The following is a 23098-nucleotide window of genomic DNA, read 5'->3' as shown; positions in this document are numbered from 1 at the left end:
AAAATTATTACGATGCCTCTCCGGTGCAGGCGAGTCATCCTCCCTTTCTTTACACATTAAAGTAAACCCGAATCTCACCATTCAGACGGGGCAGGCTGCCGCCCCAAAGTCGGACAAATTGAATGATGCCCCCTTGGTGTAAAACCGGCCGAATTTATCGTGCCGCTTTACGGGGGCGAATATTAAACAGTGGCGTTGCACTTTCCACAACTTTCTTGGAGGGCTGCACAATTTGGAGTAGAGTTTACGAGAGCATAACTTGCGGCCAATGGCGCACCGGGACGGACAGGACCCCTTGACGGTGCGGCTTTCGAGCATAACGTATTCATGCCGTCACGTTCTGTGTCTGTCTCGAGTCCGTCTCGAACCGTAGCGTGGCTGAGGAAGGCAGCAAAAACGGCGAGCAGACCGGACGCCTCCGGCCTCGGCTTCGGATCGCTTTACATAACTGGCGAAAGAGAGCTCATCAAAATTTGCCAAACTTTGCCACTACATCAGCGATGTTTACGGCACCCCGAACGGCGATCCTCTCCCCCGTTCTCGTTCGGATTCGATGTGCGTGGTGTGCGCGCCCCGAACGTCCGAACGTTTACTTGATGTGCCTTGCCGATCGAGATTTTCGCAGTCGAGAGTGGAATGTTAAAATTCATTCGTTTGCACAGAAGTTACTTTCGCATACTAGGGGGTACTCCCTCCGGAGATTGGCCAGGGATTGAAATGCTAATGTGTTCGACGAAAGCAGACGAAAACTGAGCGCCCATTTTGGGTTGAGGCGTTCGACTCTCCTGTGATGTACAGAGCAAGAGTTTATTACTAACCAGTCCAGTCCTGCTTTAAGCTATCGGTAAAACACGTTGTTAAGTGCATATCTCAAGAATATTTGTGGTACCGAAGGCTCCAAGGAAGTTATCGATCACGCGATCGCAGAATGCACTCGTGCTGTCCTAGATTAACGTCCTTTGCAGTCACAGCAAGTGACGTTGCTCTTATACGGACTTACTTACGAGGAGCAACGTCGTTGAAGGATACAAACATAACGAGAAACCTAGGCGCTTCATCGGAAGTCGCAAATACTGCTTGGGATACGCAACTCCCTCCTATGTAGGTGGCCTTTGGTTATATGTTATGTTTTTCTCTTACAGCATTTGGCATTTTACCGACCATTAAACATTCATCGTGCATACAAAAAAAAGAGCTGATGAGATGGACTCACTTTTCGACCTTCTGCTGACCGGTGGTTTCCCTTTGGGATTGATAATCCGTTTTTTTGGTTGACGACACCCATGTGTGAAATCAACAGCACTGTGAGCTCCTATCATCTCGCCCCCCTTGGTTTTACAATTAAACATCGGCACATAGAGGTTTCCATAAATTATTCCACTACGACGTTGAATAACAGAAGGACAAATGGAACACGACGTCACCGTCCTAAGTCACGCCTTCGCATCGTCGAACGTCCTTCGAAAACACATTATGGCCACACGTAGTAGTCGACGTGACCGATCCGGGAACCGGGAAGCAGGTCTCACGCACCACCATCAGTTCCGAGTTCGTTGGGTCTGGCAACTAGAGATTAGCGAACAATGAACGGCGTCGTGCGGCTTTTCTCGCATAATGGTCGCCAGGAGAAATTGCAATCATACACTGTGCCCCGTCGGCCCGCGATCCAAGGACTCGTCGCCCGCGACAGCAATCGGCTTAATCGCGAAGGTGCTTTGCCCGGACTGGCCCGGCCCGGCTCGGGCTCAGGTGTCGTAAATAATGTCACCAACCGAAGATGGCGATAAATTTCCCCGGATGCTATGTTTGCGGGAGAGTCGGGTTCATTCAATTAGCACCCGTCACATGCTTCACTCGCATCCATCCATTCCCGGGGCACGCTTTGTGATACATGTTCCGTGCGCACCATTCGCCTGAATCTTCGCCATTGGACCGAATCGGCGGCGCTCCAATTTCGGGCACGTGTTCTGAAAACGTAGCCACGATCGTTGCCAACCGCAACGCGCCCGATAGGTGCACCCGAATCCTTGTCCTTTCCGTTAACGCTTTTCGGGCCACCAGTTTCCTCACCGTGCAGGTTGTATGATAAGAAATTCATTTCGGGTGCCCGCGAATCGCTGCTGAAACGAAAGTGCTTAAGCCAGCTTTCGCGACTAGAAAGGCATCATCGAAAGCTGCTTTTCGGGCCCAAAAGTAGTGCACGCAGTGCCGTGCCGGGAACCGGGAAATGATGCATTTTCCGACGCTTCTCGCGCTAATGGTGCAATTCGACACATTCGAGATGGCTCGCGAAACGATAAAGATAATTTTTGGCGGCAATTTATGAACAGCGCCAAGCTCCGGTTGCTTCCACGGACTTTCCAGCTCACCCGATGGCCGATGATGATGATGATGGTTTTATAGCGCACGGTGCAAAATTAAACAAACCCGGTCGGTCGGTTGCCATTTTCCAATCGATCGATTCCGATCGGCAGCAGCACTCCGGTGCTGCGGTGTGTGCGCCGGTGCACCACGAATCCTGCACGGTGTGGGGACGACGGTGCTCCCAGGAGACCAGGGTGCTGGAAAATTCGTGCTTTCCGTGCCGCAGCCGGATCGAGTCGAAGAATCGATACGTGCTCAAGATTTTTCTCAAACAACTCGAACAAAAAAGGGCACCATTGGGGGGCAGCAGCCGTACTGTAGCCTGGCCCGGGTACACGTAAGCCGGAAACAAGTGGATCAAACAAGGAACCGAACGGGCCTGGCGTGATGTTTGTGCTGCTTGTGAATGCTTTCGACGAGATGAAAAACCAGGGGTCGCAAAGAGTTCGGGGTTCGTCTTTGAATGGGTTTTTGGAGCAGGCATAAACGTTTCCACGCGGAACGGAAGACGCACACACACAGCAGGGCGCAGTAGCAGCAGTCGAAAAAAGGGCCACGAGAATAATTTTGCTCCTTAATCCGATTGCAATCGTTGCCCGTTTCTGGGCGAACTCTCATCAAAGATGTAGTTCACCCAAAGTCGGAGCATCGCCTTCAAAAGGCACGCGCGTCGCCCGGGCATTACTACACAGCACGCGGAGCTATAAAAAGGCGAAGGCGAAATGGAGTCGTATTGCAATCTCTACGCCCTGCGCCAAGCCCTGTTGGCCCCGACTGAGCCTCCTGGCGCCATATGCGACACGTGCGCCACACGATGGGAGGTGAAACCTCTTTCATGTTGCGAAGAATTACGTTCTTGGGAGAGCTTAAATCAAAAGAATAAACCTTAGAACCCGGTTGGGTACACACAAGTAACGGCTCCGTCGAGAGGCCACTTACCCACGTCGACCGGCAAGGCTCAGCAAGCCACCGCCATCGTCGTCACCTGCTCAGGGCGAGGACATGGCGAGACGCCCACTGGATGGTGACGATGGTGTCCTCCTTCTCTCCATTATCCTCCGCTCCGACGGCAGGCGCTTCCTGTCCGCACACGCCGGAAGGCGCGTCAAGAGCGGCGGTGGCGCCACTGTGTGAGGCGTTCGTGCGCTGCTTCCTTCGCGACACCATCACACAATTAACAATGGCGTCAAACAGCACCCGAAAAAAACCAGCAAACAACAACAACCGACAGGACACTACTCAGTGAAGAAAGTGCACTGCATCGGTTGGGTCGGTCCGTCGACGGCAGCCCAGGACATGTAGACGAGCGTGCACGAGACGTTGGCAGCAAAAAAGGAACAAGCGTCTGGCTGGCGGCTGCTCCAGAGTGCCGGGCTGGTGGGCTAATCTAGGCCGACACAGCGCCATGCTCAAACGGGGTCACCGGAGGCCAGTCTCGGGGTTGGTCTTCCTTTGAACTGAAGAGTGCCGGGGGTTTCGCACATACTCAGCATGTCGCCGTCGTCGTCTGAGAGTTCTTCGTGGAGAGAGTGCTTGCCGAGGCCGTACCCGGCTGTCTTCGCTGCTCCGTCGCGCCGGTCCTACGCTCGGCCCTATGCTCCTGCGCCATCAAAAAAAAGAAACCGAACACGGGAGGAGGATTAAAAAAGGATGAAATTAAAGTGTATTCTAATGAAATGAACGTTTAAAAATGCATGCTTACAACTTTCTTTCAAATTTCTTTCGCTTAGTTTGCCAATCATAAAAGGCACACCACGGGGGCCCACGTGCGATTATGTTTTTGATGATGTGTACAAGCGAATGCGAAACTTTCCATGTTGTTCTAAGATCCTTTTGCTCGCCCAACCCCTTGCCGAGCAGAAGGGTTAAATGAATGAATTTCGGTACACAAACCGAGTAAAGGAGCATGTTGGACGTTCCGAAACACCCCGGCGAGTGGAGGAACGAAGCGGTGAAAGAAATCTTAACATTGCAGACAGCATTCCGGATGGGCGCGCCGGGCAAAAAATTCAGCCAAAAAAAGGTTCCCCAGAACGAAACTAACCTAAAAGTGGTGCGACGGGCAATGAAACACACGGGGGGGGGCGTTGGTTCATCTGAACCCGGTGTGCCACAGCACGCTAAGTTTTTCACCCTCCGCTCCAGGGAGGCGGTGCGGGAAAGGGAGACAGATGTGAGATTGATATGGCCAACACTGCAGAGGGTAAGGGACTGTAAGGGACTCCCTGAGAGAGAGGCGGCGGGCTCCACGACAGGACCCCGTGCCGTTCGGTATGAAATGAATAGAACGAAGAAGGAAAAAAACGCAGTGGAACCCATTTGCAGATTCGTAAAAGTTTTACGGGTCGAAAAGTTTTCCCGAATTACCCGCCGGCACATACCGGCGGTGCGGGCGAGGTTAAAGCGGGTAAATCGGGAGAGAGGGACGATTCACTGGCTAAGACGCTGCCAAGACACGCGGAAGGTAAGGTTTCGGTTTCTTGCCAGCAGCCAGGACCCGAAAAGGGTTTGAATGTTTTAATCAGTTGGACGGACGGTCGGACGGTCAGAGGACTTTCGCCCCCAGAACTTGACTTTCCGGCACGGGGCGGGGTTGTGTGCAAATACATAAAATCTTTGCCAAAATGCTAACCCACCCACCCACTGATAACCACCCCCATTCGGTACGGTGGACTGGTTCGGGGTGGAAAAATGCGGGATGTTTCTTTTCAGTTTTTTTGTACAGATTTTCCATGGTAGCGAGACAATTCTGAGCTGACGACACATGAAGAAAGGTAAGCGTTGGCGGATAAAGCATCTAATTTTAAAGACATATTAATTGGCAGGTGCCTTTGAAATGGCATTATCTTTAAAGAGTAAAAAAGATGACATTTCCATGGAAAATACAAGTTTACAAGTTTACCTGAAGTAAAAATGTTACAACTATGACAATAAGGGATTGAAACTCTTGAAACGATTTGCAGGAATGCTTGTGAACTGCTAAGTACGTGTAGAAACATTTTGGGAGTACGAGGAAATGATTTTAATTTTCACCAAAAAGCCAAAAGAAACATGAAATTGAATGACTTCGACCTTTCTGGTAAGCCATGCTTGAAATGGGCTGTGAATATATTACGCCGCCATTAAACAATAAATAAAGATAATGATTTATGAATAATCTCTTGGCCTAATCTCTTGAAGAATTTATGAAAGCAATCCCTTGAAGGTATACCAATCATTCATGGCCCGGCGATAAAAAAGTGAGTAGAAAGTTATGTTATGAGGTAAAGGATTCATTATTCCACTAAAGCGGGGTAAAAATTGAAGCGATTCAAAAGTTGAACAAGCGTGAAACCAAGATTTGCTAACCGATGGCTCTAGCTGTCATTTTAACCCTCATCATAGTGCTTTGTTGGGAACACTGACTTGTTTTGACATCTGGCAAAGGATTTCAATTTAAACCAAAACAAGTTTTAGTCTGCAGTTTACGTTTGAGGAGGATTTCGACTTTTGTACCTGTAAAGCATGAAAGCACGATCTCCGCAAAAAGTCGAGGACCAAGCATTTTTGGACGAAGATGACACCCAAATGCCGCCACAACTGACGGATTAGTTGAATTATGCGATGAAAAAGCCCCAAAAGGTATACTGGCGATGAAGAAGTTAGTGGAGAAAATGTTAAAGCATTCAATTTCTACAAATATCGGACAAAATTGGGAAAGACACAAGCAATGAAAAATAAAACGTTAACCCAACAATAGTGACTTTAGAAATAGAAATTGATAATTCGTTATTGAAGTTCGTGATTTCACGACCTGAGCTGAAACTTGTTAAGTATATTTAATTCTTCATATTTTCACGAGCCTTTAAATTTAGGTTAGGAACATTATTGTTCCTTCTCCATTGAAAACAAACGCCAATTAAAATTCCTTGTTTGTACTAATTCGAAACGAATGGGCCATAAATCAGTGGTCGAAAAAATGACACCAACTTTCACCAAAAACCCGATAAAGCCCAAAATCAACACACAGTTTCGCTTGGCCCTGCCGCTGTGCCCCAGAGTCCCAGAAAGCGGGGCGTAATCATTAGGACCAAAAAACTAAAAGAAACTTCCCCAATTCCATCCGCAAACATTTGCTGGAGAAATTTCAGGAAAAAATTTCTCGTTTCCTTCTCCGTTTTTTTTTTGCGTAGCTTCCGTGCCGTAGTTTAAAACATTTTTCGTTTCGCGATCGATCGCGGGCGGCGAAACGAACGGGAGAAGCCGTTCCGTTCCGTTCCGTCCCATCCATTTCGAGCCGCTTCCCCGGCTGGCTCGTGTCAGCTGCGTGATATTATCCTTATCATGGCTACCGGCGGCTATTGGTTTTGGCGATGATGATATAACTCGCAGAAGAAATGGAGCTTCCTTCCACTCTCTGTTGTGGCCGGAATGTTGCCGATAAGCATGGTAATGGGCCTGACTGGCACTGCTGGTTCTCGTCGTTTCGCGGTCCATGAAGTTCCACCGAGCGATAGTTTCGTGCGCACCGTAGTCGTCGTCGTCGCGCTCGTCGAAGGAAGGAATTCGTTTCCCACGCGCGACATTATCCTCACTTTTGGGTGTCCCACTCTCGCCTCCATTAGATAATGTTGCCGGCGGAAAGTTGACAAAGTCCCCGGCCGAAGCCGAGAAGTCGGAAGTTGCGCGCACCCGAGGTGCCTTCTTCAAGAGACGGATCCTTTCTTTTCGGCGCCAAGCTCGGCTCGATTGGCCTGGAAGTTCCTCCGGGCTTGCCAAGAAGAAAGCAAAAAAAAGGGGATGGAGTTGTCTGACGGCACGTCGCGGGCTGGTGGGACATGTTGTGTGGCAACGGTGACGTGCTAAGCCACCCGGCGCGGCTAAAGGCTCGACCAGAATACCTTTCGTGGGAAAAACAAAACCCAGAGTATGGGAGAACTTTTCCGGCATGCAACGATGCGATGACGTCTGGCCGCCGGAAACAACTACCGGCGAACACGAACGCGAGAGAGTCCGTCACGAAGTTTATGATTGTGACACGAGGACGCGTGACTTCAGCGTTCATCGGTGCGGCGTGTGTATCCTTTTCGGCTTCATTCGCCTCTTTTCCGATAAGCACGCACGCCACCGCCGCCGAGGCTGGCTGACTGCCAGCGGGTTTTTGGAGGGTTTGGACTCCAAAAAGGACTTCCCAGAACTCGGGCCCACTTGTCTTAGTGTAGCGTTTTGTTTAAGGACTCCGATCCTCAGACCGTGACAAAGGACTGGGACACGGGGGCACTGATCTCGCTGCCATTAGCAGGGAAGTCCGCGCTCGCGTCTCCACTCCTCCGGCGGAACGTGTTGACGGAGGACTTGAAACTTTTCGCCAAGAATTAAGCGGGTCCACAGTCAGTCCCCCGCGGGATCCAGTGTTCACATCTCCCGATGGTGATGATAACAATCATAAGCGAACGGAACATTCCGGCGCTTCAACAGCGCCTTGTTGGTGTCGGTGTGGGAGATCCTATTTTGGGCAGCGTCTTGCGAAGTTGAACGTTGACTTTCCGCTGTTCCGAAAGTTTCACGCGCTCCGGCTCCTGGCTCCTGACGTTGTTAGAGGAGTTCGCTCCGAGTTCGGGTTGGGGGTCGACAAAGTTGGGCAAACATTTGGCTACCATGCTACGCACACGCACGCACCCGGTCGTCAGGCGTCACGTTTGCGCGCTGCTCAGGACGTGCCAGCCGAGCTGAGTGTAGGAAACGGGTGACGGCCACCGACAGCACGTAGGGAGCGTAAATCCAATAATGTTCACCTCTTCGCTCTCGCGGAAGATTCTTCATCCGGCCGCCCGGAGTTAGACCCGCAAGAAACACAATGGCAGCGAAAGAAGTCGACGATGCCGGAGCAACATACGCTACTCTAGGCGTGGCCTGGCTACTCACCTCTGCCGTTGACGTGCCGGTATCTCCAAGGACCCACGAGGAAAAGGCAGACTTTCTGAGCGGCCGGTACCGAAAATTAGACCAGCGAGCTTATCCTCTAATGAAGACATCCTCGTTCGTCCGCCGGCAGACAAAGGTTGCGCGGGCTGTGCTCCTGTGGTGTCCTGCGGCGACCACTAAGACCTGTCGCAATGGATATACCGTTGTTGTTGTTGACGGTGCTGTCGTCTTGGGTCGCCGGCGAGCGGCTCATCCGGGATAAATCTTATTTACAGCGCCGCGTCCACAACACCTGCGGCGGCAACAACATCACTCTCCTGGGAGGGGGACATGGCCGGTCGTTGTTTGTGTGTATGTGTGCTTGGAGGCAGTAAACCAAGACGACAGCACATCACAGCTCGACGAAGCGCCGTGCTGTGGTTGAGGTTAGGTGTGTCTAAACACACTTTTGGTGAGACCATTAACGGGGCAGGCATCTCCGGGGCGGTGTGGACGTTTCATGCAAAGTTATGATACACCGGAGGAACTAATCCGCCAACGTCCGTTTCCGGTCATCGCCATAAAGCCGTGAGAAAGTGAACTTTTACAACAATTGATGACAGTAAATGGCGCTGGCCGAGTACAGGGACACAGGACACTAGGAGCCAAGACGATGGTGCCCGATGGCAGTGGTAAATCATGAGGCATGATTATTGCAAATGTTTCTGTCGCCCGATAGTGGTGGCCGCTCACAGTTTTATTGGTTTCCCCTGGCGCCTCTAATGGGTGGCGTGCGCGGTCCTTCCAATAGCACTTTATGCCATTTTTGCCCGTGTACGACGTGAAGAATAATGCGCACCCACCGTAAATAATGTATAGCACCGCCCGCCCGGGGCTCACTGTGGGGACACCAAATGGCCACAGTTGGGTGTTGGGGTGTAAGAAAACGTCCGTGAAAATCTCCAGCAGTTGGATTGGTAGTGAATAGTGTCAACAAGCACCCGCTTAAAGGATGTGGCGTTAACGACTCGGAACAAAATGCGGACCACGGATCGAAATAGGATTCACAGAGAGCAGTTTGGGATGAAAGTGTATAAATGAGTAAAATGGTAAAGTTTGTTATAAAAAAAACCGAGGGACGAAACCCACGGTGGTCCAAAGACTAAGAACTGACATTAGAGCACTGTTTCTGAAAATATTGTATGCCGCCCGTTACCTGGGTGGTGTTACCTTTTATTGTGTTAGATTCATTCTTTTTACCATTGTCGATTAGTTTTTGGTGATGTAAGAAAATGTAAAATTACCAGACAATCTGTTTAACATTTTGGCTTCCAAACTACTGAATCGATTGAGGTAAACAAATAGCCTCAGATATTATTCAGTGATCCTGCTTAGGCAGCATCTAAGTGTGTGCCACTACGAGTTGCTATTCGATAAAGAATGCGATAAAGTTCAACACATTTCATAAGCGATCAGTCACCATCAAAACACCAAAAGCCATAATTTATGTAACCGGTTGAGGTCCGCTCAAGAGGCTGTGTTACCAAATGAGACAAATTGCTCCAGCATTTCTTCTAAAACTTTAAAGCATTGACAGAAATGTCTATCTGTTCATAACATTGTGAGTCACCTTACAAACAAGCCCCCTTATCGAATGCACAGTACTAATTGATTTCGATCTAATCCATCAAAATTAAATTTCCAAAAAGATTCATATGTGAAGTTCGTGATGTGAGATTCAACTCGAAAGACCTACGTCGACACTTTTGCCTAATGAAACTATGCAAATGAAGGTAGGCAAACCTTATTGACTAAACTGAAACAATAAACATCTTGGGATATCGGAGTACGAAAGAAGATTTTTTTGAGAAAAAGAGAAGTAATAGCATCGACCGACGATCAGGTTTTCCCGAGGAATAGTGGCCGGAAGATTATAGACTTTCATATGATTATGCGCAGCTTTACTTCTCATCTTCAGCTTTAAAAAATGCATATCACATTACTTTAAGGTGACGTGAACATCATTCTGATTTGGATTGCAATTTAATTGCATTGAATGCAACCAAAATAAAGCCAGTTTCCGTAGTAGAGTAGTTGATCGTGAACAGTCGGTGAGCATTGGGCGATCACCAGCAGTGTAAACGAACGGGCAAGAAGCACTTCGAATGCAGGGAATGTATTTTACAGATTCCCCACCATTCGAACCCCACCGTATTTGCCGGACGGCGTGGTGCTTTTTTGGCAAACTTGCAGATGGCGTGCTTTTTCGTTTTTCGGGTTCGGATTCCTTAGTTTTTTTACATCACGGTACAGACAAGAACGGACATGATACCATCCGCCCCAACAAAACTGCAGCCATTTGTAAACGACAAAAGGACGTTTCGATAAAACCTGCTTGGGCCCGTGTGTATCGCCAATAGTTCCGTCGACACACTGCAAGGATCCACTGGGCAACCGATCTGTGTGTGTTGGCCAATCCAATGTGAAGTTTTTTTACTACCATCGTTCCGTGCCATCTCATCTGCAATCTCCCTCGTCGCCGTCATCATTCGTCCTTTCGTCCAATTTAACTAATTGCTAACATAAAACCAATAATGACATTACGATGATGATGGCCGGCCAGCCCAGGCCAGGCCAGTCTTGGAGTCGTTATCGTATTGCGTCCGTCCCGAACGTGACCGACGCGTTTGGACACCCCAACAGAAAAAAGAAGAACGCCACAGAACACCGAAACAAACCGATTTCGCCAAAAACGGAACGATTCCAGTGGCGATGTCCAATTCGGGCAACCGGCGGCGGACATAAACCGGAACATGCCAATGGGCCCGACACCACCGTAAAAGACACAGGCGCGACAGCTACCAACTATCATCGCCCCACTGGCATCATCATCATCATCATATTCGGTTTAGGGGACACGACAGTCGGATGGCGATATTCGCCCAATCGTCCGAAACGGCATGTCGGAATTTCGAATGTGACAGATCGAAAGGGCAGCGAACAGGCGAACGGGTCCAAGATAGTGAAAAAGTGAAACCATCAGAACCAAATCAACATCGGTATCCAGTCCGCGAGCTGGTTTTGGGGTTAGATTTTGTGGGCCCTTTGTCAAACGGTCGCAAACTGTGTCCGCGGCGAAACGGAAATGATGAATCTATGCCATCTAGTCCGGCTGGACGTCCGGGCGCCCACGGTCAACAAATCGGCAAACCTCCTCCTGGCAGCAATGAAACATTCAGCATCAAACTAACCGGCCCGGCGTTTAGGGCGAAATTTACTTTAACAACCACCGAGCGGAGCGTCGTGCCCTGCGCTAGGCGATAATCGTCCTTGCCGCGATGGACGGTATGCTGCCGGGGTTTTTCCTGTGGGTCTTTTTATTTCGACAGCCGTAAAAGCTTACCCCGGGCTCATGGACCCTGGTATGGGCCATGTGGGCCACAGATGTCAGATGGCAGGCCGTGGTCGAGCCTGTGTTTACCAAAAAACGTTCGGTCAGAGATTCTTCTACAACGCCGATCCATCTGTCCGAGTCGATCGACCGGTTGTTGGGAGAGGACCACCACCGACGCCACCATCTGGTGTCGCCTAGCTCCAGGAGTAAGCCGGAGCTTCTTAACTGCCCTCATCAATAAACAGGCGAGCGTTATGGCGATTGGCTGGCTGGCTGGCGGCGCAATGAAGCAATCGAGAATGGAAATGAGTGACTTTTATGGGCTTGTCTTGGCTTTTCGGACGGGTCGCTAGTCGATAGTTTGGCCTTCGACACCTCTCTATGGCTCCTAATGGTGAACTAATCAAGGCTCTCTTAGTAAGTATTGTAAAAATATTTGGAACATCCTTCTTCGCTCGCTCTACTTTTCGGCTTCGCCGAGAGAGCTCTGTGGTCTGGAGATGCCACTTTCCAGAGAGTTCTTCATAAAATTGGACAAATCTCAGGTGTTTGATTCGAAAATCAAAGCCACTCGAAAGCCGGAAGCACCCACTTACCTGTGGATTGATTGATTAATAGCAAGCGATCTAACGGGTGGCTCGTAAGAAAAACGGCATCGCAATCAGCGGCAACGAGTCGTGTGCGTCTCCCATAAATTATGCAAATAATGTTATCGCACACACGTTGCAGAGAGCGAGTGTGTCGGGCGTGAAGGTGTTTCCTCTCAAGAAGCCTAATCGAAACCCGGAGCCAAGAACCGAGCACACACCACCCTCGAATCACCAGGGCTCAGTAACAGCCTTACCGGGGGTCTTGCTGTCTTGCTGCTGTTTGCGATGTTGAACGGTCCAACACCGTTTTGCTTTTAATGAAATGAAACCGGCGCCCGGAGTGTAAATCAAATGCAAGCCGAGTGTTCGCACACTCGGTCACTGATGAACTGGGGATCGGGGATTTTATTCTGAAAGCCGAACCGGGTTTATCGATGAACACGTATCAGTTGTAAATCGAGAGGCATTTAAGAGGCAGTTTTTAAGCTCAGCGAAGCGAAGAAGAAAACGGATTCTCGTACTTCATCACCATCAAGCATCGAACAAGTGGCTCAAACAACCTTGCAGAAGATTACGCAACGGCCAACGCTGGAGGAATGGGGCACATCAAACACTGGTATTTGCAGTACGCTGCTCGACCCTGGCAACCCTCTGGCGTGACCGAAACCCAACCTCCAACAACACGGACCCAGAGTCTCATGATGCTTCAATTTGCACCCAAGTTTGACGAACTAATAAATACCTCGAGCACCGTGAGGTTCGTCGGCAAGGAGCAGGGTTACCGCGACCGCGCTAACTACCAAACACCATTTAAATAATCGTCGATAGCGTAAGTGTCGTACGTTAACGACCCAGTGACTCCAGCATACGCGTGTGGTGTTGGATTGGCTAATTCCTTCCACAAACGGCCACTTGCGCCATTCGTCATCATCATTACACGTCAACCTCGCGCCTGGCGGTGGCGTTCCCATCCACAGGAAGACGGTGCATCACTAGAATTGAGTCGGTCCAAGGCCCGGACGCGCTGTTTACAGGCCACAGTCCGTCACTCGGAGCGTCCGTCGAAGCGAGAGTTGTTAAATTAATGAATTTATGGTCTAATGTCTAGCGTGGCGCCCTCACTCACGGGTCTTTTTGTCCCCCGTACCGTGTTGTTGGCGGCCGAGAAGATGCCATTTAGCAAGCCAATCAAATACGCTGTGCACGAGTGTTAATGGTGGCGCCGCCCCGGATCTTCCCTGGCATCATTTGTTGTATTTATTTCTTGTTGCCAGAGTTGCCAAGTGGCATCCACGGCCCACTCGGTGGCCCAGTCGAATGTTTTTCGACATCGACAACGCAGACCTGGCGCACATCCTAATACGACAAAGCAGGCGCGCCGCGTAGCAGCAGCCACAGCTCGCCGTGCGGAATGAGAAATAATTGACATAGTCGATTGGTGGTGGTGGCCGAATGGGTCCACTGCTCCGGAAGAGGGCGACGAGAGTACCCAACCCGGGCCCGTTGCGGTCGGGATCTGGAGGACGACGGTGTCGATGGCAAATTAAGTTACTTCGAGTCGGGCTCCGGACAACGACCGGACCAGGCACGCCTGACAGCCACATGGTTGCTAATCGAGCGGGAACGGTTGCTACTGGCCACGGAGTGTTGTCGGACAACGCTCCACAACAAGCTCATCTGCGAGGCCACCGTAAGGGATTAGGCGGTGCGACACAAACCGGACGGTACAACACGGTTTGTGAGAAGGCGTTGTCCGCCGCATGTTATCCCAATTAAGTGGACGGCAATATTCTGCCGTTTGCGACTTCCCAGCGGCCCGCAACCGAACGGTCTCAAGAGTTCCAAATGAATGGTTTATAGACCGGGCCACCAAGCCCGACCCGGTCGCTACAATACACAATGTCGTGACGTGATGGGAATTTGGAGCGAAGCTTGCTCCGTGGCCCCGATCTTATCGGGCTCATCTCCTATCGATAACTAATCCAAACTGGCTGGCCTTCGTTTGGCCTAAAGACCTAACTTCTTTCGTCCGGCACCCGAACCAGAATCCGTACTTTCGTTCGAACTTCTTTTATCAACGCCAATTTCGCCGCTGCCAAAGCCCTTCCCCGGAAGTACGGAGGGCATCCCACAATAAGGGGATGCCCGTTCCACGCGTTGGTGAAGCCGCTCAAATCTACACCAGCCTTCCGTCCGAGATGGAAACGCGACGCGACGACACATAACGAGCGTAAACGAATCCGTCTCGCCGGCCGGCTCGATTATTGGATTACATTCATTCGCTGGCCACAATGAGTGGCAAGAATGATGGTGGCCTCCCACGCGCGTTTCGCGAGCCGCGAGGATTATGTGCACTGAAATGAGGACACAAATGACTGCCGGGAACTAGGAAGCCGGCTGCCGGATCCCACCGGGCCAGGTTTTAACAATAATGAAATTCACTCTAAGCTACTGAAACTGAAATTGATCTGACGTAGTTAATTGATAAAAGGTAGAACCAATTACGGAATTGGTTAGCTGAGGCAGGTCTGTACGGCGGAATGCTAACGACTATTGAGAGCCTTTTTGGGGAGCTCCATACGGGTGCGGAATGCCGTCACGCCAGCTCATCATCATCCTAATAATTGCGTGCGTGTCTTGCTGAGAGCCTGTGCACACTGATCTCACCGTCACGCCTCAGCATAAGTGAACATCAGTGAGTAAGCGCATTAAAACAATGGCCACGTGTCTCTACAACGTACGGAAGGAGCAACATTTTTTGAAAGCTGTTGCTGCACGAGCAGAACGGGCGCGACCAACCAACCAAAAAACATCGCGAAACAAGCGGCGCGCGGCCGCTCGCGAAAGAACCAAAACAGCGCGACGCGCAGCGCGGCGCATATGACAAACAAACATTGTGAACCGCTCGACACCCGGCAGTTGATGGCTTAAATAAAAAAAGTTTACTCGGACAAGCCCAACAGCCAGATGTCGAAAGGTCTAGGGCGTCATCATAACATAACGTCATCATAACACACCCGCGGAAATAAATTATGCACCACGACGCAAAAAAGGTGAAAGTACAGTAGCTACAGTGAAAACACAACATCACCGCGAAAGCATCCGCATCGGGACCGGACGCCCTTCACACGTAAGAAACTAAATCTGTATATAAAGCACGCAAATGTTAGAATAAAATCAGAATCAATTCGTTACTAGAAGGGAGCGGACGTAGTGTTTCACTTGTTCTGTTTCCACTGGAAACTGTTGGTTCTCAAATTGGGTTCTCTGCCCACCCGAAAGAAAGGTCAAGGGATCCACTCTCCCCTCCCTGGAATAGGCTTCCGAAAGCGAGAAGCAAACTAGCCAGAGAGGTAATAGAGAGTCGGTGATTGCGACCATTGCCTCGGGCAGAGACCCTCCCTTTCTGTTACTAGGCACCGCTTCCAAGCTAGGAGGTCCTTCCTTCGCGGGGGCCTGTTTGCGAGAGGTGTCAGAAGCAACAAAAGCATTTGTCAAATGAGATTCCATTATCTACTTACGGACGAGTTGGTGGATCCATTTCCGATGCCGGTCTCGATGGTGACGATGATTGAGACGCGTCGACGCACGCTGGGGCCGGCAATGAGCACGGTGTGATGACAGGTTACATTAACTCGTTACCCCGAGACGGCACACGACATTTCGCTTTTCTTCTCACACGTTTCACTTTGTATCGCGTCACCAGTGATGCTGGCTGTCGCCGGCCCGAGCGGCCGTACAACTTTCTGCGATATAGGTTTTTCCAACAACAGAAAAAGGCGTAACGGTGGCACATCTTCAGGCAGCACGACGGAAAGAGAGAGAGAGCGTTATGCGCGCCTTTGTTCGCACGTGGCTTCTGTTTTCCTTTGCGTCATGGCGCGCGAGAAGCGTGACGCAGCCAAGTACGCGCTCGCAGCAGTATCACAGTCATCAGTCGTCACCGGAAGCCGAAGTAACCGGGACGAACGCGGCACGGGCAGCGCGCGCCAGAAACACCCGCCCGGAGGAAGGAAAGTATTTTCCTGCCATCCTCGCTGGCACCAACAAAAAAATGGTTTCCATAATTTCTCGCGCCGGCAGGACATTCGCCGGCATTTCGCTTGCTCATGACTTGCTCCGGCCGTTTTCCGGCACACACGCCCGCGCAAGCCTGGGACCGCGAAGCGCCCGCGTTGGGAAGGACCTAACACTTTGCCTCGTCGGCGCACTCGGTGGCGGAAGCTTTTTCACACCTCGTGGGACCGCTTTGTGCGAATCTTGACGTAAGCTTTGCTTATAACTCTTGTGCTCTGCGCGCTCTTCTGGTCCTTCACAGTAAAACTCGACGGGAAGCCGACAGATTGATGCACTTCGCACGTGCCGCTCCTACATTAACTCGCGGTGCGTCATCCGCAGCCGATTCCGGAACGCGCGCACCCCGAAAGCTCCGTAATCGTATCAGGGTCCTAAAACACACAACCTTACTGGTCGCGTCTACGCGTGCCAAGTGGCCACCCGCGGGATGGTGATGCTTTGCTTCGTTTCGTTTCGCGTTTCATCGCCACCATCCGCTGCTGTTGGTATCGCGTATTGTTGTGTTATTAGCATAATAACCGAAGGCGTCTCTGTCACTGTCAGCCCTCGGCCTCGCCCTCGAGAAGTAATCCGATTGAGGTCGTTCCACATTTTTGAGGCTCACATCAGATCCGATTTCGACGCACCGCCCTGTGCGTGTCTCTATTGCTCGCGGTACCAATTACTCATCAATGGCCGCGCAGCATTATGTGGCAGCGCGGGTTCCTTCATTCCGGGCGGCACACGGAAGCACACTATCGTTCGGGGGGATGCTGCAGCAGCCGCAGCAGCTTAACGTTCCCGGACCCGTCTGGGGGAGAAAAGTAGTCGTCCTGACGCCGCCGTCGTCTGAGGTTGCGATGGTGTGGAAGCTGCAGCAGCTGAGGCCGCTTCCGTACGCTCGTCTTACGTCTACTACGCGGGTCGCGTTGCTCGCGACTTCCACCGGGACTAGTCGGCGGAACGGGCTTAACACTAATGGGGTTGCCAACGGTGAGGCCGCCAACGGCTGGGGCTTGGGCCTTCCTTCGGCTGGTGTTGTTTCCGGCGCTCCGGCGATGATTGATTGAGTTTTGATGATGAGCATCCTCCTGCGTGGTTGCACTGCTCCGATTGGTGTCCGCGGTGGTCCACGGAAGCTTTGCCGCCGTTGGGGCCACCGGCACGCCCCCGCCGGGAGCACGGCCCCGCGGAGGCCGGTATCAGTGATGCTCGTTGCTGGGCATGTCGTCAATGTTGCTGTCCCAGTTGAACTCCGTCACCCCGTTCCGCACGCCCAGGTTGCCCAAGTGCGCGAACCGCACCTCGAAGTCGTTATCTTTGGCTTTGAGCCGTTCAAATCTGAGAGAGACAGAGATAAAGAGAGAGACATTAGCAGGGAATCGTTGCATAAAATTGGCACTAGCATAAAGCTCTTTATTATGTCGGGCAATTTAAATTTAATTTTGGACATTCAACCCCGCGGTGCTTAATGGCCAGCCGGCGGGTAATTTGGATATCACCCGTTTCATGTCTAAATTCTCCAATTCCGGGCGGTTGTTCCGTTTATTGGCCTTTTTTCAGGTCGCGTTTCGTTTGTGAAACGTGAAACAAACAGCACTTGGTGTGGTGACCCTGTTTGGAGAGGCCGGTGGCCAAACGCAAATCACTGTTAACCTAATAAAGGATAAAAACCTCCTCTGCTCGGACCCCAGTCCAGTTCGCGGTGGCAATTGCGCGGCGGCATAAACTGTATGGGTCGCTCCAACAACTTAACCACCACTCCACAACGACACAACACATACACCTCCTCGTTTAGCACCGGGGGTTTAACTTTAATGGGGCTAATCGGTGGTTTACCTTCCGAGCGTCACGATCATAAAGCCGCGTGTCCCCGAAGGAACGCTCGTAAAATGGGGAATAAGCAACTTAACACCGATGGGCGAAGCTCATCGACGCATCGAACCGATGCGACACGGCAGGCTACACAGCTGGCGACGTGTCCCCGCCGTGTGGGCACGACGGACGTCAGGCGTAGTCATAATTCGCCACATTTATTGCGCCAATCGTGTGGCCACGCGATCCTGGCGCGGCCTTCGCACGACACCGAGACGGCCGAGAGTGTGTGGTAAGTAGCGATAAAAGAACATTTCCGCCGGGAACCCGCGATTCGAGCCGCTTATTGCCACCTGTCACGCTGGCTGGCTGTATCCGGGAAGAAGCACACTATTCCGGATCGTAGCCTTCGTCGACGCGAGTGTCTTTCTCACGCGGAATGATTTACAAGCGGACCTTCGTCGTCCGGCCAGGCAGATTGCGAAGGCTTTTAGTAACGGATACATAACCATAACCTCATCGGGTGGTCCCGAACGGGGTAACGAACGCCGTCGCCGTCTTCGTTCCGGCAGTCGAAAAAAGGCCATCCATCTTCCAGCCGGTGAAGGATGCTCCTGACACATGCATGTAACGGATAGACCCCTGAACCGACACTGCCGCTGCCGCCCGAAAAGATAACCTATCAACGGTGGCGGTGGTCCCGTTGCAAGGGCGATTTCTCACTTTCCAAGACTCCATCCACACACTCGGCACCGGCGGCCCAAACTAAAAGAAGCCGTAAAATTGGCACGCGAACCAGGGCCCTGGCGAGGATTGCATGTCTGGCCGGCGTTAGACGCGGGATGGGCAATAGCATTTTCTTTACTCTTGGTCGTGGGGCCGTGTTTTTCCTTCGTTAGTCTGCTCCACGTGCCTCCACGAGAGCGGTGTGGCCAGTTTCAATTAATAACCTCGAAGTGACCTCGCTTGTCCCGGATTGCAACGCCCAGGGTGGGGGGCACGAGCCGGAAGCGATACAAAGTGCTAAGCGAAACCGAGTCTGGTGTCTCGGGGCGTGATGTAGCGATCAATTTTGCAGCCCGCCCCTAGACACCCCAATCTCGGCATCTGCAGCAAACAACGAAACGTGGGCGATGGCACGCGAGGTCCTTCGGTCGAGCACCCGATTGCATACACCACCGGAAGTAGCCACTTGCCACCGTGTAGTGTGCAGATAGTGGAGTACTGGGCTTTGATTTGCCCGACCGGTACGGACATGTGTGTATCCGAAGAACTGAGGTTGCAAATGGAGAACACTGAAGAATGACTCTACCATGGACTTTTAACTTATCGTCCACCAATTATTAGTTCAACCCAGCTCCGACTGCCGCAGCTTTATAGGTCTAGTTTAACGTTCAGACGTGCTCCGACTTCGTTGCCACTCTCATCGTTTCGGACCCGTGGGACTTGGCCGTAGTAGTACCTTTGGAACATTAGCTTCTTCGCGAACGCGTACAGCTCGATGTCGAGCGCGTTCAGCTGGTCGATGTGGGCCCGCTGGGCCGTCGTCAGGCTGTTCATCGTCACCGTCGACACGGTCGTGTTGTGCTGCTCGAACGGTATCGCGAACCGCAGGTTGAACGTTTCCTCGAAGATGTACTGCGAGATCTTCTGGTACTCGGTCAGCCCGAAGTACGACATGGCCGCCAGGTTGCGCTTCGCGCTCGCCAGCATGATCCGGTCCCGTTCGGCCGCCGGCATGTACGTTTTGTTGTAGCACCCGACCAGCGCCAGATCAGCCAGCATACGGGTCTGCCGGTTGGCGGCCAGGTTGCTCTCGCACCGGGCAAACTCGTCGAGCGCCACGCCGTTCCAGTTAGCACCTGCAGAAGAGGAGAGACATCGGAAAATATTAGATTTCGAAAACACGCAGACAAAACACAGAATGCAGCTGAAGGAGCGGAGCACCGGGAACACTTGACACCCGGAGAACCGTGTAAATAACCACTTTCCCCAAAACGCATCCCAGACCCGGACAAAGATTTTGGAGCTGTCCTATTGCAGCCGAGGTGCCGACGAGCGCATTCGTGCTGAGGTCCTTCTCGCTTAGTTTACACGTCGTCTTGTGTAAATATATGCCCGTCTCGTTGTTGACGTCTTTTGGTCCAAAAGGCGGCTCACACGGGGCAAGACCGTACTGGCGTTGGCGTTTTCTCACGAAAGCTCATAAAGGGCGAGATCCAACATATTATTCATCAAATGTTTGATCAGCAGAGCGCGTTCGGTTGACTGCGCTCGAGATCGTGACAATCACGGGCCCGTTGTTCTCACGATCCGCCCGACGTGTATCCCTCAATTACCAGAAGAGATTGGAAATGTTGCGTAAATAGGAAAATGCTTTCTTTCTTGAGAGCTACCCTCTTAAAACTCCTCTCATCTGCCAGTCATGATGGTTACGGGCCAAATCGAACCTCCCTCTTGATGCTAGCGCACTTCATCAGACCATGAAGCCTTCGCAGGCCTTCTCTAAGGAACAAGTATTTCAATTTGCACAAATTAATGGTGATTCGATTCAATTACACGCCGATCGGTCGCCGTTTGTGGACACTACGGGTGCTTGTGACTTCAAATCAAATCACCACCTTCAGCCAGGCGTTCTCCGGATCGGACCGGGCAGAGGCCGGCCGGAGCAAGTTTTGTCGCCATCCGCCAGAGCCGTGCCCCGTGCCGTCTTATCGCCGTCGCGCGGCGGAAATTAATGATCGAAAATATCAATTTATTATCCGTTCCAGCCTTCCACCGCGGTGGGGTTTCGTTCCGGCCTCGGACGCTCCGTCGCCGATCGATTGAACTGAACAAACACAAGTTTAATGAGCTTCCGCCAAATCGGGGTGACGGTCGGGCCAAAGCCAGAGTGATTTTGTAACACAAGCGCGGGCGCGCGTAAAGCAACAACATTAATGTTTTGGTTTGATTTGACCCGCTTGACGGTCGTTGGGTAAGGTTTCGAACTTCGCGTTTTACAGAAGGCTCGCTGGATGGCGGGCGTCCTAAATTTGGATCGCCCTTTTATTCACCATAAAACATAAACAATAAGGGATGATGAGAGCAGCTCGGTGTGAAGATGGTAGGTTTTAGACAACATTTTGCAATTCTAGCATTAATATTCGAATTCATTGCAATGTTTTAGCTCGGGTTCGCGTACGAGAAACTCCAAAAATAGTATCAACGATGTTGTGCATAATCATTACGCTCATTACGATGTTGTGCATAATCATTACGCTCATTACGATGTTGTGCATAATCGTCATGACGATCATTAATTCAACAGTCTGAATGCTGCACGATACATGAATGTAATACAAAACTTAATAAGTCACGTATGGAGGGCCAATTGAGCAGCAAATCGAGCAGAACCTGAGCTCAATAAAGTGTGAAAGTTTAAGATTTAATCGTCTCCGTAGTTCTGCCATCTTGGTCCACACACCACAGACATTAACTTTTATTACAATTCAAGATAGTAGACGTCCGGGGCAAGCGAACGACTGTTTTGACGACATCGTCAATGGCGGCCTCACAGCATTATCACCGCCGGGTGCATCCCCCAGCTGCCGGTCGACATCAAATCAATCAAATCACGAGTAATTGCGGTCTCCTCGAGCGGATGGGCCGATCTGGCCAACTCGGCCATTGCGGAGCCTCCCGACACGTAGCGCCGAGCGTGTTTATGCTAAGATGTTTGCATGGCAGCAGACAGCGTAAACACAATAAATATTGATTGCACCCGCCGATTGCACAGGAATTGCGCTGTGACCGGCCGTCCAAGTCCACGACGCCGCGACATGTCATCATCCTCGTCCTCGACACGATCGTCCTCCACGCGGCACGGCCAAAGAGGATGCGATTAATCTTAATGGCCACACATCTTCGAGTAACTGACGATTCTTCACAGGTCGATTACAACCGAAGGAAGGTACTAGACCACGCTGGTAGAGGGTTCGAAAAACAGGTCTCCAAGAACACGAACGACAGGACTTCAAGGAGTGCCGTGTTCGATGGAAACCTCGCCTGAAGTGTCCCGTGGCTGGGTTTGTCAGGATCATTCTACATTTTCATGTTCTGCGCTGTAAGCCCCTCCACAGTCGGTCGGGGTACCTATCGGAGCCTGTCATGTCGAGGTAATCGAGCCGGCTTCGGGTCGCTTCGGGACGACAGTGAAATGAATGTTGCGCGTGCCCCAATTTCAAGGGTCGAGAGATGTTTCGTATGCAAATTTACAATCACTCGTATTACTGTGTGCTCACTGCGGGCGGTAGGTACTAGGTGGTGTACCATCAAGCGATATCAGGCATCTCCAAGCAAATGAAGACCCCCCTTCGGAGTCTTACGACCCAATCCTAAGACAACGAAGAAACCGCGCGCGTGCCCTCGTCTTTCGGATTCGTTACTTTCTTTGAGCTTCCTGTAGAAACTTAGGGCCCGTCTCCCATGTCTGAAACAATCTTTGACCTCCGCGGGGACGGTCGGTCGGTCGGTGGATGGGTGGTGTCATTTGAGCTTGTCAAGAGCTCCTCCGACAAAGCGCAGCGCGGCAAGCAAAAACAATTAATACTGCCGTTCCAAACCAGCGAGCGGTGAATCCCTTTTCGGTTTCGGGTGCCACTACAAGACACGAAGGAAAAGTCTCACCGCCACGGGAAAGAGAAAGACGGCCATTCTCTGTGGTCTGGGGTCTAGGGTCTTCCGATGTTGCGAAAGTGTGTAGCCGCCACGCTGCGCCATAACGCGAACGCGAAACATGAGCAGGAAATGAAAATTATACCCAAGTTTTGCTTCTCCGCAGGACCTTTCTTTGCAGCGCGCGGAGCACCGCAGACTCCTTGAATTGTGCGGTACCTAGTCCAACAACGTAACGAAGCCAATCGCTAGCCAGCAGCCAACAACAGTGCACAAAGTATTCAGCAAAACAGGCTGAAGCACTCACCTCTGTGCTGTGTGGCACCGTTCAAAGCTCCGC

The 23098-nt window shown here is 51.4% G+C and overlaps 1 protein-coding gene across 1 annotated transcript in view; it reads right to left on the bottom strand.

The window, feature by feature from the left end:
• Window positions 1–17489: 17489 nt before the first annotated feature.
• Window positions 17490–23098, bottom strand: part of LOC131212480 (heparan-sulfate 6-O-sulfotransferase 1) — a 28900-nt gene continuing 23291 nt past the window's right edge. The window contains exons 4-5 of the mRNA XM_058206359.1: window positions 19565–19964; window positions 17490–17628 (exon numbers count right to left, since the gene is read on the bottom strand). Of these exons, the coding sequence (XP_058062342.1) occupies window positions 17490–17628; window positions 19565–19964 (539 nt within the window). The remainder of the gene's footprint in view (window positions 17629–19564; window positions 19965–23098) is intronic.

Source organism: Anopheles bellator, chromosome 2, assembly GCF_943735745.2.
Source record: "Anopheles bellator chromosome 2, idAnoBellAS_SP24_06.2, whole genome shotgun sequence".
NCBI lineage: Eukaryota > Metazoa > Arthropoda > Insecta > Diptera > Culicidae > Anopheles > Anopheles bellator.
The sequence above is the reverse complement of the archived record's forward strand: the minus strand, read 5'-3'. Positions and strand labels throughout refer to the sequence as shown.